The sequence below is a fragment of the Schistocerca piceifrons genome, chromosome 1, assembly GCF_021461385.2.
Source record: "Schistocerca piceifrons isolate TAMUIC-IGC-003096 chromosome 1, iqSchPice1.1, whole genome shotgun sequence".
NCBI classification, from domain to species: domain Eukaryota; kingdom Metazoa; phylum Arthropoda; class Insecta; order Orthoptera; family Acrididae; genus Schistocerca; species Schistocerca piceifrons.
In genome coordinates, this window is record NC_060138.1 from 767,862,991 (window position 1) to 767,878,800 (window position 15,810).

The window sequence follows — 15,810 nt, forward strand, 5'->3', positions numbered from 1 at the left end:
GTCTATGTTAAGGGTCAGTTGCCACTCCCTGCACCAAGTGCCTATCCGCTGCAGATCTTCCTGCATTTCGCTACAATTTTCTAATGCTGCAACTTCTCTGTATACTACAGCATCATCCGCGAAAAGCCGCATGGAACTTCCGACACTATCTACTAAGTCATTTATATATATTGTGAAAAGCAATGGTCCCATAACACTCCCCTGTGGCACGCCAGAGGTTACTTTAACGTCTGTAGACGTCTCTCCATTGATAACAACATGCTGTGTTCTGTTTGCTAAAAACTCTTCAATCCAGCCACACAGCTGGTCTGATATTCCGTAGGCTCTTACTTTGTTTATCAGGCGACAGTGCGGAACTGTATCGAACGCCTTCCGGAAGTCAAGAAAAATAGCATCTACCTGGGAGCCTGTATCTAATATTTTCTGGGTCTCATGAACAAATAAAGCGAGTTGGGTCTCACACGATCGCTGTTTCCGGAATCCATGTTGATTCCTACATAGTAGATTCTGGGTTTCCAGAAATGACATGATACGCGAGCAAAAAACATGTTCTAAAATTCTACAAGAGATCGACGTAAGAGATATAGGTCTATAGTTTTGCGCATCTGCTCGACGACCCTTCTTGAAGACTGGGACTATTTGCGCTCTTTTCCAATCATTTGGAACCCTCCGTTCCTCTAGAGACTTGCGATACACGGCTGTTAGAAGGGGGGCAAGTTCTTTCGCGTACTCTGTGTAGAATCGAATTGGTATCCCGTCAGGTCCAGTGGACTTTCCTCTATTGAGTGATTCCAGTTGCTTTTCCCTGGGGAACACCTGATATCACTTCAGTTTTACTCGATGATTTGCCGTCTATTACTACGAACTGCGACCTTCCTGACAGGAAATCACGAATCCAGTCGCACAACTGAGACGATACCCCATAGGCCCGCAGCTTGATTAGAAGTCGCTTGTGGGGAACGGTGTCAAAAGCTTTCCGGAAATCTAGAAATACGGAATCAACTTGAGATCCCCTGTTGATAGCGGCCATTACTTCGTGCGAATAAAGAGCTAGCTGCGTTGCACAAGAACGATGTTTTCTGAAATCATGCTGATTACGTATCAATAGATCGTTCTCTTCGAGGTGATTCATAATGTTTGAATACAGTATATGCTCCAAAACCCTACTGCAAACCGACGTCAATGATATAGGTCTGTAGTTCGATGGATTACTCCTACTACCCTTCTTAAACACTGGTGCGACCTGCGCAATTTTCCAATCTGTAGGTACAGATCTATCGGTGAGCGAGCGGTTGTATATGATTAATAATTAGGGAGCTACTGTATCAGCGTAATCTGAAAGGAACCTAATCGGTATACAATCTGGACCTGAAGACTTGCCCGTATCAAGCGATTTGAGTTGCTTCGCAACCCCTAAGTTATCTACTTCTAAGAAACTCATGCTAGCAGCTGTTCGTGTTTCAAATTCTGGAATATTCCATTCGTCTTCCCTGGTGAAGGAATTTCGGAAAACTGCGTGAAATAACTTCGCTTTAGCGGCACAGTCGTCGGTAACAGTATCATCGGCACTGCGCAGCGAAGGTGACTGCGTCTTGCCGCTTGTGTACTGTACATACGACCTGAATTCCTTCGGATTTTCTACCAAATTTCGAGACAATGTTTCGTTGTGGAACCTATTAAAGGCATCTCGCATTGAAGTCCGTGCCAAATTTCGCGCGTCTGTAAATTTTAGCCAATCTTCGGAATTTCGCGTTCTTCTGAACTTTGTGGGTTTGTTGGAGACCACGTTATTGGCCCTTACTTCATTGTAGAACCCGTAACGATTAAATTTACTATGCGCTTGTGGTTAGGCAAGCGCTGACCCAGCTCTTTCCTGGACGCTGGGTAGGATGTGAAGACGTTATAGCTGTCCTGTAGGTTCGCCTGATTTGACGCAACAGGAATTTTTTCCTCCAGGTTAAACTCAAAGATGAATGCTGTACACAAGTTCCGACAAACCAAAAGCTTTTAAGACTTCGTATTCTTGCAGCATGTGCAATGGTATCTAAGTAACCTTTTAAGTTTGTCTTGATGTCCTTGCAGTGTCAGCTGAAAACGTGTGTTACAGGAAACGACCTTCATTTCGAACATTGGAAGATATAAACTGAATCTTAAAGAAGTCTTTGGGACGACTTTTTGGATGTTGGTGCTGATGTATTTAGAGATTAAATCATAATGCGTAGCTATTATTCAAGAACCTTTATACCGCAATTGCATGTTTTACAAATCCATTTAATTTTTGAGATACATCTTTCTGTTACTGCAATTATCTGGTGAATCTTCCTGAGATGTTAAGGAATCACTAATTCTCCACAAATATATATTTTATAAAAAAGAGTAGTATGCTCGTTTGCTCCGACGAACCAAGATAATTAACACTCAAAACTGACTGACACGCTGAAGGCCTTTGTTCAGTAACTCAACGTTTCGTATTTGCTGAGTTTTCCACAAACTAATAGTCGTATTTACAAAGATCTACTGCTGCACACGGAAGCCAGGTCCCACAGGAGTTGACGTTCACAGTGATCTAGATATTTGGGAAAATTGAATACAGTCAATTTTCCACCAAAGTTTCTGAACGAAGTTACGACATCCAACCACAAAGACTGGACTGTCGGCAGAGCTGCAGAGTCCAACGCGGCGTCTGTCGAGGAGGCCGCTGGTCGGCAACAGGCAGCGGCGTCGTAGTGGAGCGGATGTTCGTCTATAGCTCTGGCTCGACGCGAACTGGCTCTGCACGGCAGTGCGCGGGTCTAAGTACTGTCTCGCGGCATGCTATCGCAGGAACTGTTTTAGGTCACACGGGTCGCGGATGCAAGTAGGTACGTTGTCATTGAGCTACTACTTTACTATAGTGTTGGGGTGGTACCTATTATCGACTGGTCTCCTATTATAAAAGTTTGGCACACCTCGGTCAGCATGCTTCCCCGTCCGCGACCCCTGATGGCGCTCCCAGGGTCGCCTAGTGCAACTGCTGCAAAACCGTTTCTGGTGCAGAGTGGTTGCGTGGAATTTAGACAACCCGCGACGTTGTTGTGCCAGATGCGTTGCCGGCCTACAGGCGCAACGCCGCAACATATCAGATGACACGCTCTTTGCCAGCCAGTTGATCTGACGGTCCAACCACATCTAGCCAAGTGCGATTAGTATCAATCTTTAATTAAACTGTTCTTCACTATTCCGCTTCTGTAAGTAGGCTTTCTTAGGTGCATCAAGTTGAAGCACTCCATTATCTTGACAGAATAGTTCCATATGTTGTAAACACACTCAAGTAAAAGTTCGAAGCCAGGATAGTCTGGATAGCACTGGAAGCACATTTATTACTGATGCCAACCTGCTGCCATAACAAAACTCACCTCCCGGACGGAGACAGCAGCTACTTATACAAACACCAAGTATTCCGGTGTGCTGGTATTTATACAAACATCGAATATTCCCCAACATGTAAACGTTACAAATATAAGATATTTCATAAACCAGCCAGAACGATAAACACCAAGTAACAAACGTCTGTTTCTGGCCGGGTTTGAACTGGCAACCAGCAGCATTCCAGCCAGCTATGCTGTCCACTAAGGAACACTATGACCACAGACTCACTGTTTCACATCTTCTCGTTTGAGTCGACTATACCACCCTTGTCGGTGGTCCTCTGGAAGGCGCTGGAGGATGCTTGGGGCAGAAAGAACAATGCAAAACATGTAGTTTCCTCGATGTCTTGTATGTGAATGACACATCTGGCACTACTGTATCCCAGTCTCTCTCATTGACATCAAAGTACATCGAAAGAAAATCTGTCGATGTCTTATTAAACCGTTGTCTGAGGCTATTCGTCTGTGGATAGTAGGCAACTATCGTACACTGAGGTTACAGAAGTCATGGGATAGCGATATGCACACATACAGATGCCGATGGTATCCCGAACACCAGGTATAAAAGGGTAGTGCATAGGCGGATCTTTCATTTACACTCAGGTTGTGAAAAGGTTTCCGAAGTTCCGACTTGAACACGGTCGCACGATGGTGAAACGTGGTTGGTAGGTCTCAGAGAGCGCACAGGATTAGGTAACGATTGTGGATGGGACCGTAAACAGTTACTGTGAGTTGCACAATCGAACACTCAACTTTATTTTTCTAACAACGACTTATTTACACATTGCTTCAACAGTTCACAATAAGACAATACAGCTGAAGGCCTACACTAAACGTCTGAAGGACAACAATAATTAAAACACATTAATAAAAAATTCTTTCTAACCAACAGATTTCTTTTTAAACTTACAACAGATCGGCCGAAAGCATAATTAAAGAAATACTAACTTATTGCACGGCTGAAGGCCACAAAAAAATTTGAAACAACGGCTGAAGGCTTGAACAACAAGTCAGACAAACAAATCCCTTCCTTCTTATAAAAAAAATTTCTTTTAAAGAATACACACGGCTGAAGGCCTTATTAAAAGGGGTTCACGTACATCCTCGGCTGAAGGCCGCACAAAACACATCGAACAACTAACGGATTACTGCCTGGATTACAACAATTTCAGATAGAACCAATTTTAAGAAAAAAACTTTTTTAAAAATAAAATCAATCTTCAAAATTTTAATTTAACATATCTGAAGGCCTTTATGTAAAATTTAAAAGAACTGAATTAATACACGGCTGAAGGCCTCACACAATACTTCAAACTAAAATGAAAATCACAATCTAAAACAAACAGAACAAGTGGTGCTCAGATGTGTTCCAAGGGTCGACCTGAGAAGGTAGCTCAAACGTAAGGTGAGGTGAGACAGGCAGCTAAGAGTTGAATGTAAATAATCGGATGGCAACGCAAACTAGGGACGGCCCAAGGACCGACCAACAATTTAACCAATTCCCTTCCGTCCCACCAACGGCACAACGATGGAAAATATCGGCCAAGAACAAGGATACGAACGGCACTACGTCTTCAGAAATTGGCGTCTCAAAAACAGTCAAGGGAACAATAACCGCTCTGAGTAAAATATGAACCAAACAACTTAAAAAGCTGTCGAACTACACGCCATGCTGAACAGCATCAACACGACGAGGAAAGGCACACTGCCAAAAAAACTACGCTAACGACCAGGGCAGGTAACTGAGACGTTAACGGCCACGGGGCAGAAAATACCGCTGGTGCACTTCACTGGTAAGTCACAGTCAATTTGATAATTAATCACAATATAGGAAGACGGCTGCAAGATTTCGCCGACTCCTACGCATCATACGTTGCTGCTAGGCCAAACGGCCCAGGGACCTACAACCTGCAAATGAACAGAGAGATGGCACAATAGTTGAGGATTCATAACAGGTTAACTGATCATTCAGCTTCAGCGTCCAGGTTCGGTGGACAACGAACTTTGTCGCTCTGGTAGCTAGCGCACCACGATCCGACAGTGCATGCACACTGCCAGCAGTCCCGGCCTGGCCTCACGCCACGGAGACTTGTTCGCTGCTCTGTCCCAACCGACTGACCACTCGTAGCATGCAGACAGCATTAAAACAGCTGCTCAGTCAAAACCACACAAGCTACATACGAAAACACTTCCACAAACAAATTGAACAATACTAAAACCAGTGATTGTGGAACAACAAGGACGAATCACAAGTCGACACACACGGAGAACCCACAAGCGGTCGGCGACAAAATACACGTCGTCCGATAAGACGACCGACCGAACGACCAACCAAGGTCGTCCCCAATCAAGTCATGTGTGTTGGCAAAGGTCGGGCAAGTCATGGCTGACCGGACCTCACTGCTGGTCCATCCCGACTGAACACCCAACACACGACGCCCCGGAAATACTAGCCGTCGCTCCAAAGATAGTACGACAGTGCTCTTATCGATAAGTGCTGATGCTGCCACTCCCGGGCAGGCAAGCCAGCAACTTAGCGACGCCAGTAAGTCGAATTAGAAAGGGGGTGGCAGTGCCACCAAGACAAGATGTCAAGCAAGAACGGCACGAACACGAGCTGCACACAGCTCAGTTGGGAATTAACAAACTTTGAACAGAGAATGGTAATTGGAGCTAGAGGCATAGAACATTCCTTTTCGGAAATCTTTAGGGAACTCAATATTCCGAGATCCACAGTGTCAAGAGTGTGCTGAGAATATCAGATTTCAGGAATTACCTCTCACCAGGGACAACTTCTTCACTTAACGACCAAGAACAACGGTGTCTGCGTAGAGTTGCCAGTGCCAACAGCCAAGCAATCAGAAATCAATGTGGGACTTACGACGAACGTATCCGTTAGGACAGCGCAGCGAAATTTGGCGTTGATGGGCTGTGGCAGCAGACGATCGACACGAGTGCCTTTGGTAACAGCACGACATCGCCTGCAGCTTCTCTGCTGAACTCGAGACGATATCGATTGGACCTAGATGATTGGAAAACCGTTCCCTGGTCAGATGAGTCCCAATTTCAGTTGGAAGAGCAGGTGTTAGGGCTAGCATGTGGTCCAGATCCCTCGAAGCCATGGACTCAGCTGTCAACAAGCTACTCTGCAAGCTGTTGGTAGCTTCATAATGGCGTGGGCTGTGTTTACATGGAATGGACTGGGTTCTCTGATCCAATTGAACCGATCAGTGACTGGACATGGCTATGTTTAGCTACCTGTAAACCTTTTGTAGCTATCCATGGATTTCATGTTCTCAAACAGCGATGGAATTATTATGGATGACGATGCGCCATGTATCGGGCAATAATTCTAAGCAACTGGTTTGAAGGACAATTCGAGCAAATGATCTGGGCAACCAGATCACCCGACATGAATCCCATTTAACATTTATGGGACATAACAGGGAGGCCAGTTCGTGCACAAAATCCTGCATCGGCACCACTTTCGCAATTATGGACGGCTATAGAGACAGCGTGGTTCAATATTTCTGCAGAGGGCTTCCATCAACTTGTTGAGTCCATGCCACGTCGAGTTGCTGCACTAGACCAGGCAAAAGGAGGTCCGACACGATATTAAGAGGTATCCCATGACAATTTTTACCTGAATATACTGCGCATGATTTCGGAACGAGAAATTACATCCAATACTAGTCTTGAATGGAAAAGTTTCCCATGATCAGAGATCATCATAGGTGGTTCGCTGTGTTTCAAAATGATGTTTTCTAACAGAAACTTTGCGGTTTCCAGAAGTAATTGCGGCACATGCTTCCATCGTTGGCTTTCCTTACAGTGACTCACATACTGTCTAATGGATCAGTAAAGACCTAGCCAGTGATACCTGCATTTGATTCTGTCTGCAGTCTTCACGAATCCCAGGTGACTAGATGATGAAGAGCCGTGGAAATGCATCAGGATAGCTGGTCAAAGATGAGGTGGGATTGTGAGAAACCATATCCATCCCATTGGGTCATCCTCTTACACAATGATCTATCTATTAACAGGTATCCTTCTTTGGTCAGTTCGTCCTTCAAGTTTCCATGGTTTTCAGCAGTGCTAGATCTTCGCTCGTTCATCTTGGACTTGCAGAGCACTCTGGAACTGCAACCATCCCATAACTGGTAATGTCAGTGTGAAGTTCTGCCTCGGCATTTTCATCATACAGTGTCAGGATTGTTAGCACCTCCTGAAGGACAAGAAAGCTCTTTCTTACATATCGGCGACTCCCTGCAGTAGTTCTTGCAGGGGATGTACCTTTGTACAGAAATCTTTTATGAATAGCTGGTACTATGAGCACATTCCGAGAAAACATCTGATATTACGAGTATGATGAAGAATCGGGGTTTCTGTGACTGCTCTTATTTCCTCTGGGTCGGGAGTATTTCATTGTCATTCACTACGTGCCCCAAGACTTATTTTTTGGATGACGAAAAGGTACTTCTTTGCATTCAGGCAAAGGCCTGCAGTACACTTCAACACAATTGTCTGGAAGCATAAATGTTCCTCAAATGTCTTCGCAAAAGCGACAACATCATCCAAATACCAAAGACACAACACCCATTTAAGGTGTCGGAGCACATCGTACATTTTAAGGTGGCTGGAGCATTACATAGTCCAAATGGCATAAATTTAAACTTGTAGAGGCCATTATGAGTATGAAGGCAGCACTATTTTTTGTGATCAGCCTCGTAAACTTCGAATTGCCAGTAACTTGTTTGCACATACATAGTTGAGAAATACTTTGCTCAAGCACTCTAGGGTGTCAGCAATGTGCGGTAGTGGATAGACGTCTTTCTTTCTGATTTTAATCAGTTTTTGTAGTCGACACAGAAACGCCATTTGCCAACCATCTTCATCGCAAGGACCATAGGGATGACCAAGGACTGTCTGAAGGTTCAGTGATGTCATAATCATATTTCTTATTTCGACATAACTGTCATCAAGGAGTGTGACTGCAGGATGTGATGCAAGAGTATATAGCATTCTTCACCCCCATCTACACTGCATTAAGGTGTGAAACGACTGATCAACCAAAAATTGACATGTCGTCTTGTGGCCTGTTTCTGCTCCCTTCGCTACAGTTTACTGGTTTTAGTTTATTTTTGTAATATTTGAAAGGAGTGTGATTGCAGTTATTGACGCAGTGTTGTAGGTTTGTGATTACGTTTAAAAACGACGACTCAGTGAGTCAAAACTAGTTACGTAACCTATTAAAAATTTCATTGATTTATTGACTGTGGCTTGACCATCGTTTGTGGCGTCAAATAAACACTTTACAGCATATTCCCTACTTTCTCTTAGATTATCAATCGTTCAGCCAGTGACATCCTACATGAGTGCTGGCTAATTAGTGGATGATCTCCAGTGTTGACATATTGTTTTCCCATTGGCTGCTTGGTCTGTCCTTTACTAAGTCCAAATTTAAAAGCATCCGAAAATTGACACAGGATGGCTATCAATCGCCAACATTGCTCCTCAGTCAGGCCATGTCACACTGGCAGTTTGACAGCAGCTTCCTCCCCTCTATTGTCTGTATTGATAGAAGAGCATGATTCTTCACGTATGACACTAAGCTGGCCTTCCTGGATTGGTCTGGTTGTCTCTACACACACACGTTTATGGATGACTTGTGAATAATCTTGACTATTAGTGATCGGAAGTTCTCCTTCGTCATCTTCAGTGCCTATTATCGTCGCTGGCATGTAGCATTCTTTTGGGAACCTGTGTAGCTTTTTTCGATCGGCAAAAGCTTCACACTTTAACAGAGCATCTGAATTGTCAACTGGTACTCATCCCGTTGTTGACTGTGGGCTAATAAAGTCTTCAATGGCAAATAACCACCCAGAGTAATTTTTGTTATGTGCGCTTATAAGAAGCCTGTAAGTAGTCCTATCTGAGAACAGTGTTATCAGTACATTCTGTCATAATTGCAAATTTGAAGAGCTATGTTTTATCATTGATATTCATTCTTGCAATAAATGTTCCTATCATTTGAATGCACTTCACATTTGCGACTTTCAGCACAATCGCTTTCATATCATGAAACGTAGTCTTCTTTAGCTGATGACGATAACCATCTGACAATACACAAAGGGAAGCCCCTGAGTCGACTAGGACAAGTGGTCATGGACGACTGACTGTTGTCCATGGAAGATTTTCATCCGTGGTGGCCTCACCTCCATAGATGGTCTTGAATATTTACATCTTTGTAGTGTCGGCAAAAGACTGTGACATGTTGGAGAGTGACCTCATCCAGAGTACAGTGACTGGCTTTCATGCTACAGGTTGATTATAACCGTCCGCAGCTGACGTGTGTGTACAGCGTTGGGATACTTAGTTTGCAAACTTTACAGTCGAGAATATATCACTTCTACTGCATTGGCACAGTTCACCGAGCCAAAATTATCAGTTAGCAGACATATTTGTTAGTGAATGTTAGTTGCTACACGGCCCAGTCTTCTTAACGTGAATACCGCCTATGTGCAATAGCCACTCACAGACAGCAGGTGGTAGCACTAGCAGAGGAGGGTATATGGGCTAATGTTGGCATTTCTGAAATGGTTTAGTTTGTAAACTATTTGCATGCTGTTGTGGTTAAAGTATGCCGTGAGTAGCACTATCGAACACTTGCTCCGAGATAACTGTGGTGCAACAAGAGCTATACTTGGTATGGTTGAATGATGGTTGCAGAGATGCTGATGGGCAAATAGACATGCAACTTTTGAGCAACTGACCACCCAGATGAACCAAAGGGCTATGAAAAATTTCTCCTCAATGATGATTCAGTGAGCGTTACTGCGTAATGCACCTCCACAGAATGAGCCTGGTTCATCCTACCATGCTGACTGCTGTTCACCGGAGACAAAGGCTGGAATTTGCAAGCCAGTACCTCAACTGGTCGTCCACTGATTGATGACAGGTGGACTTCTCAGATGAATCACGTTTTATGCTCCATCAGACAGATAATCCTTGGTGTGTATGGGGCGAAACGACTGAAATCAAACACCCTGCATGCATTATGGTCTAGTGGGTAACCTCGCCATTCTGGAAGGCACAACGGATCAACACAATTATGCATCTATGCTTGGGGATTATGTCCACCCCTATATGCAGATTTGTTTTACTTGGCACTATGGCATCTAGCTGTAGGACAATGCAATGTGTCACACTTCTTGCGTTGTACATACACGGTTAAAAGGGCGCCAGGATGAGCTAACTGTACTCCCCTGGTCACCAAACTCCCCATATTTAAGCCCAATCGAAAATCTTCAAATGGGGTGTTCGCGCCATGGATCCTCAACCGAGAAACCTAATTCAGCTGGCCGTGACAGTGGAGTCAGCGTGGTTCCACATCCTTGACGGTACCTTTCAGAACTTCACTGACTCTCTTGCACACCTCGCAGCAGTCCGCTTTGCGAAAAATGCTTATTCTAGCGTGTGGCAGATGGTTACATTACTGTGACTGACAGTGTACTTGCGACTAATCACAGCGTAATAACTAAGGTGATAAGGGCATAAGGCGTATTTTAATCTTGGTAGAGTGCGGAGGGATACAAATTGTGAATTGATGAACTGTGGTTTTCAACTGTGAAAAATCGCAACTAAAAGTCGCAGCCACCGAAAAGTAGCATTGACAGAAATCACTGATATCACAGTTTAGTCGATCTATAGTCGCAAAAGTATTTTTCGGTGGGTTTGTTACACTACAGAAATGACGTAGTAGATGGTAGGATTACCGGTTACAGTGGTAGCATTGGTAGGGAAGGGAAAATAAATGAATGTGTACGAGGGAAACTGGTAGCCGACGACTTATTTTTGTTTTTGTCTGTTTGTTTTGCACATAATTAGAACCGCGTGTAATCCACTGTTAGTTCATTGAGTATTTTATATCCTTACATATAAACTGCGTTTTATAAGTAATAAAAATTAGTAAATGACGTAGCTTCTGCACATTTATGCAACCAAAGAAATTACTTTTGATGTAGGTACAGTTTACATGCACAAACATAAAAAATATATATAATAATTGTTATTTTTTACTCAATAGTGTGTCCTTAACCATAATCAGAGGGAAGAGTTTCCTGTTATTATTGTTAAATGTGAAGGTCGTTTGTAACAGAAACATGTTTTATATAAATTCAACGAAGTACTGAAGCTATATTTGATGTTTTGTTTGTGGTTTTCTTGTATTTCACTTTTTTGTTGAAGAAATTGTGTTTTCTTGCGCTATATTATAAATCTATATTGTTTTCTTTATTTTCACTAAAACGTACCTCTGTTTCACGTTACAGATCAACAATTATCGATAAAATATGAGTTAAACATTGACAATTTCAGTTTTGCTATGAACACTGTTTATTCTTAAGTAACACACAGGGGGTTAGTTATGTAGAACAAACCCATCCTTTCATACACTGACAGAAGTAAAATCGCGACACCAAGAAGGAGTTTTGCGACCTAAATGAAAGTTGGTAGGCATGTTCCTACATTTGAAAGATGATGTATATTGAAATTTCGCGGAAGTCACATAAGAGTGGCGCTAGTGGTGAGTTGATGTTAGTCAAGAACGTCTCCATTATCAACACCTCACATTTCAGATGTGTTACGACCCGTGGCTCTACCCTTCATTCGATCCCTGCGAAACCCTACATTCCAGCAGGAGAATGCACGACCGCATGTTGCAGGTCCTGTAATGGCCTTTCTGGATACAGAAAATGTTCGACTGCTGTCCTGGCCAGCACATTCTCCAGATCTCTCACCAATTGAAAGCGTCTGGTGAATGGTGGCCGAGCAACTGGCTCGTCACAATACGCCAGTCACTACTCTTGATGAACTGTGGTATCGTGTTGAAGCTGCATAGGCAGCTGTACCTGTACACGCCATCCAAGCTCTGTTTGACACAATGCCCAGGCGTATCAAGGCCATTATTACGGCCAGAGGTGGTTGTACTGGGTATTGATTTCTCAGGATCTATGCACCCAAAATGCGTGAAAATGTGAAACGCCCCCTTAGATAAATTTCTGAATGATTGTGCTGATAAACCTCTTACATTATTTGATTTTCAAACAGCTGAGCAGAACTGAACGTACTCAGACATTTCGCTGTTTATGTACTCTGATCAACACTAAACTGACACACAATATTTTTAGCGCAACGCTATCTGACTTTCAAAAATCCCTACAAAAGAATGGCCCTGAGTAACAATAACCTATACCTTTCACAAATCACTTACCTTACAAAAATCTTCGATACTCGAACTACTGCAATAGAGCGAGCGCGACTACTGTCAGCTAAATGATTCTAACTACTGAAGTCACTAACAACTGATAGGCATAGTTAGCAAATGAAAGATTTTGATAAAGAACAATATATTTACCTTAACAGCGTTCAAAAGTCATAATATATATATAGCAGTTGATGACATCCAGTCTTGCAAATTTACTGTCTCTGATGGACACACGTCGAGATCATCCGCTCTCAAAACTCCGCCATCTCTCTCCCCACATCCACCACTGCTGTCGGCTCACCTCCAACTGCGCAACGCTACAGGCTGTTAACAGCCGACTGCCCAACACTACAATAGCAAATTCCAACAATGCAAGCGAGCCACAGACTGCACACAGCATAGTCACTGATTTTCATACGGAGCGCAACATGGCGTTACCAATATAAAAACCTAAAAAGCCTACTTACAAATGTAATCACATATCAGTTCTAGTATGATATATGTGTGCAATGAATACCCGTGTATCATTTGCATTTCTTTTTGGTGTAGCAATTGTAATGACCAGTAGTGTATGTTACCTAGATAAGTGATTCCCGAAATTTCATTCCTCTACATTAATTATTTTTTGTTTTTGTGATGTTTTTCGTCAGTGACTGTTTCCAGACAGTTCTCAGTTTCCGGTTTTTAGGGCACTGCTTGTTTTTGCAAAGAAAACGATTGTTATGAGGTAACGCCTGATAGGTATGCAACACACCTAATGCACATGTAACGCGGGGTACGCCCGTAACTGACAAAAACTATTGGGAAAGCTACCGTAGTCTACGCTTACTTATGGTAGTCTACGGTAGCCTACGGTAGTTTTACAACACTACAACGGCCTGCCACCTGCACACGCGTCGCCTGTACCGTAACGCAGAGTGGTGCGGCGTGTTGCGCAGGACGCCACGTGTTCGCGCCGGCGCTGGGCCTGTGGGACGAGTGCTCTGCGGGCGGCGAGTGGCGCACGTGGGAGCGGGTGTCGGCGCTGGGGGCGGCGCCGTGGCGGCGCTACCTGGGCCGCTGGGGGCCGCCGGCCGCGGGCTGCGCGCCGCCGCTGCCGCCGTCGCCGGCCTGCAGGCTGGCGCCGGGGCCGCCTGCGCTGCTCGGCAGGCCGCCCGACCTCGCCGCGCACTGCCCGCCGCCGTGACGCCTGACGGCGCTCCACCTAGCACCGCGACTCCAGCCGTCCGCAAAGTGTTCCTTGTTCCTCCATTAGACTTCATTGTCAGAGTCGTTTTGTTTCATTCCCCTTGTTCGTAGTTGGTATTCTTTTTCTGACAAAAGGGAATGTTCCAGAAAACAGGTATGCAGACCTGACACGCACACTGAGTGTTGCTAATGTAGAAACTGAATGCTACTATTAATTCAGCTGGAACATCCAGTGCAGCAGAAATGTGTTTAGCACTTATAGTTCCTTCAAGGTGACCGATTACATGCTTACAGTCAAACACTTGTTTGTGGCGACTCGCTAAGAAATAAGAAGCAATATTTATTGAGAGTATGTTACAAAATGGACCAAAGTTAACTTTGGTACAGTTTGATGTTTGTTATTTGATGTCCTAAACCTAATATGTACAGTGACATGTCTACAGTGATATCTACATAACTTTGCTGTCTCTTGGCAGTCTGACATATTGTCACTATAACTGATTGTAATATTGCAAACACTCTGTTAATGGTTCTTGTTAACGGTAATTAGCAAAAAATAAACTCAAAATGTATTTCTTTAAAAATAAAAGAAAGATAAAAATTCCCTGAACGTCTTCCTAAGAGTCAATCACCACGCCTTTCAGTCTACGTAAGTATAGACCAGACGTGGCTTAAATTCAAGTAGTATCGACGACAGTTGAGAGATATATTCCAGATAAATTAATAAGAGTTGGTACTCAGCTCGTGGTCTTGCGATAGCGTTCTCGCTTCTCGAGCACGGGGTCCCGGGTTCGATTCCCGGCGGGGTCAGGAATTTTCCCTGCCTCGTGATGACTGGGTCTCGTTGTGTCGTCTTCATCATCATCATTCATCCCCATTACGGTCGGAGGAAGGCAATGGCAAACCACCTCCGCTAGGACCTTGTCTAGTACAGCGGTGCAGGTTTCCCCCATCGTCCCCTACGCCCCTCGGAGTATGGGACATCATCATCAGTCATCCTCCATGGTACATAAAACAGGTCAGAACACTGTTGCTGAAGCATGCCAGGTTTAAAAGAACGAAAAATCTCCAAAACTGGTGTTCGCTTACTGCAGCTCGAAACTTAGCACGGACTTGAGAGCGGGACGCTTTTAATATTTTCCACGGAGAGACTCTTTCTTCATATTTGGTAGAAAATTCGAATTGGTTCAGGTCGTATGTTAAGTACACCAGTGGTAAGACTTAGTCAATGCCTTAACTGTAAGTTTGCAATGATACTGTAAGTTTGCAATGATACTGTAAGTTTGCAATGATACTGTAAGTTTGCAATGATACTGTAAGTTTGCAATGATACTGTAAGTTTGCAATGATACTGTAAGTTTGCAATGATACTGTAACTGATGAAAATGCCACCAAACCAAAGTTGCTAAACACGATTTTCCCAAATTCCTTCACCAAAGAAGGCGAAGTAAATATTCCAAAATTCGAATGAATTACACGTGCCAACATGAGTAACGAAGAAGTAGATATCCGTGGTGTAGTGAAGCAGCTTAAACTATCTCATAAAGGCAAGGCTTCCGGTCCAGATAGTATACCAGTTAGGTTCCTCTCAGAGTACGCTGATGCCATAGCTCCGTGTTAAGCATTCGTATACAACCACTTGCTCGGCGAAAGATACTTACCTAAAACTAGTAAATTGCACAGGTCACTTAAGACACTAAGTAGGAGTAATCTGCTGAATTACAAGCACATATCACCAAAGTCGATATGCAGCAGGATTTTGGAACATATAATGTCTCAAGATACTACAAATTATCTCGAAGATAACGATTTATTGACAATCGACCAACACAGATTCAGAAAAAATCGTTCTTGTTAAACAATGCTATGTCGCGACTCAAATGTAAGTGTTGTCTGGCACTGAGCGACAAGAGTTTGCTAGGAGGGAATAAGCCGGTTGGCCTAATGCCC

The 15,810-nt window shown here is 43.7% G+C and overlaps 1 protein-coding gene across 1 annotated transcript in view; it reads left to right on the top strand.

Moving 5' to 3' along the window:
* The window catches only part of LOC124774994, a 60,656-nt gene that overhangs the window by 39,898 nt on the left and 4,948 nt on the right, over positions 1-15,810 (top strand). Inside the window, exon 6 of the mRNA XM_047249748.1 lies at positions 13,611-13,747. Coding sequence (XP_047105704.1) covers positions 13,611-13,747 — 137 coding nt within the window. The remainder of the gene's footprint in view (positions 1-13,610; positions 13,748-15,810) is intronic.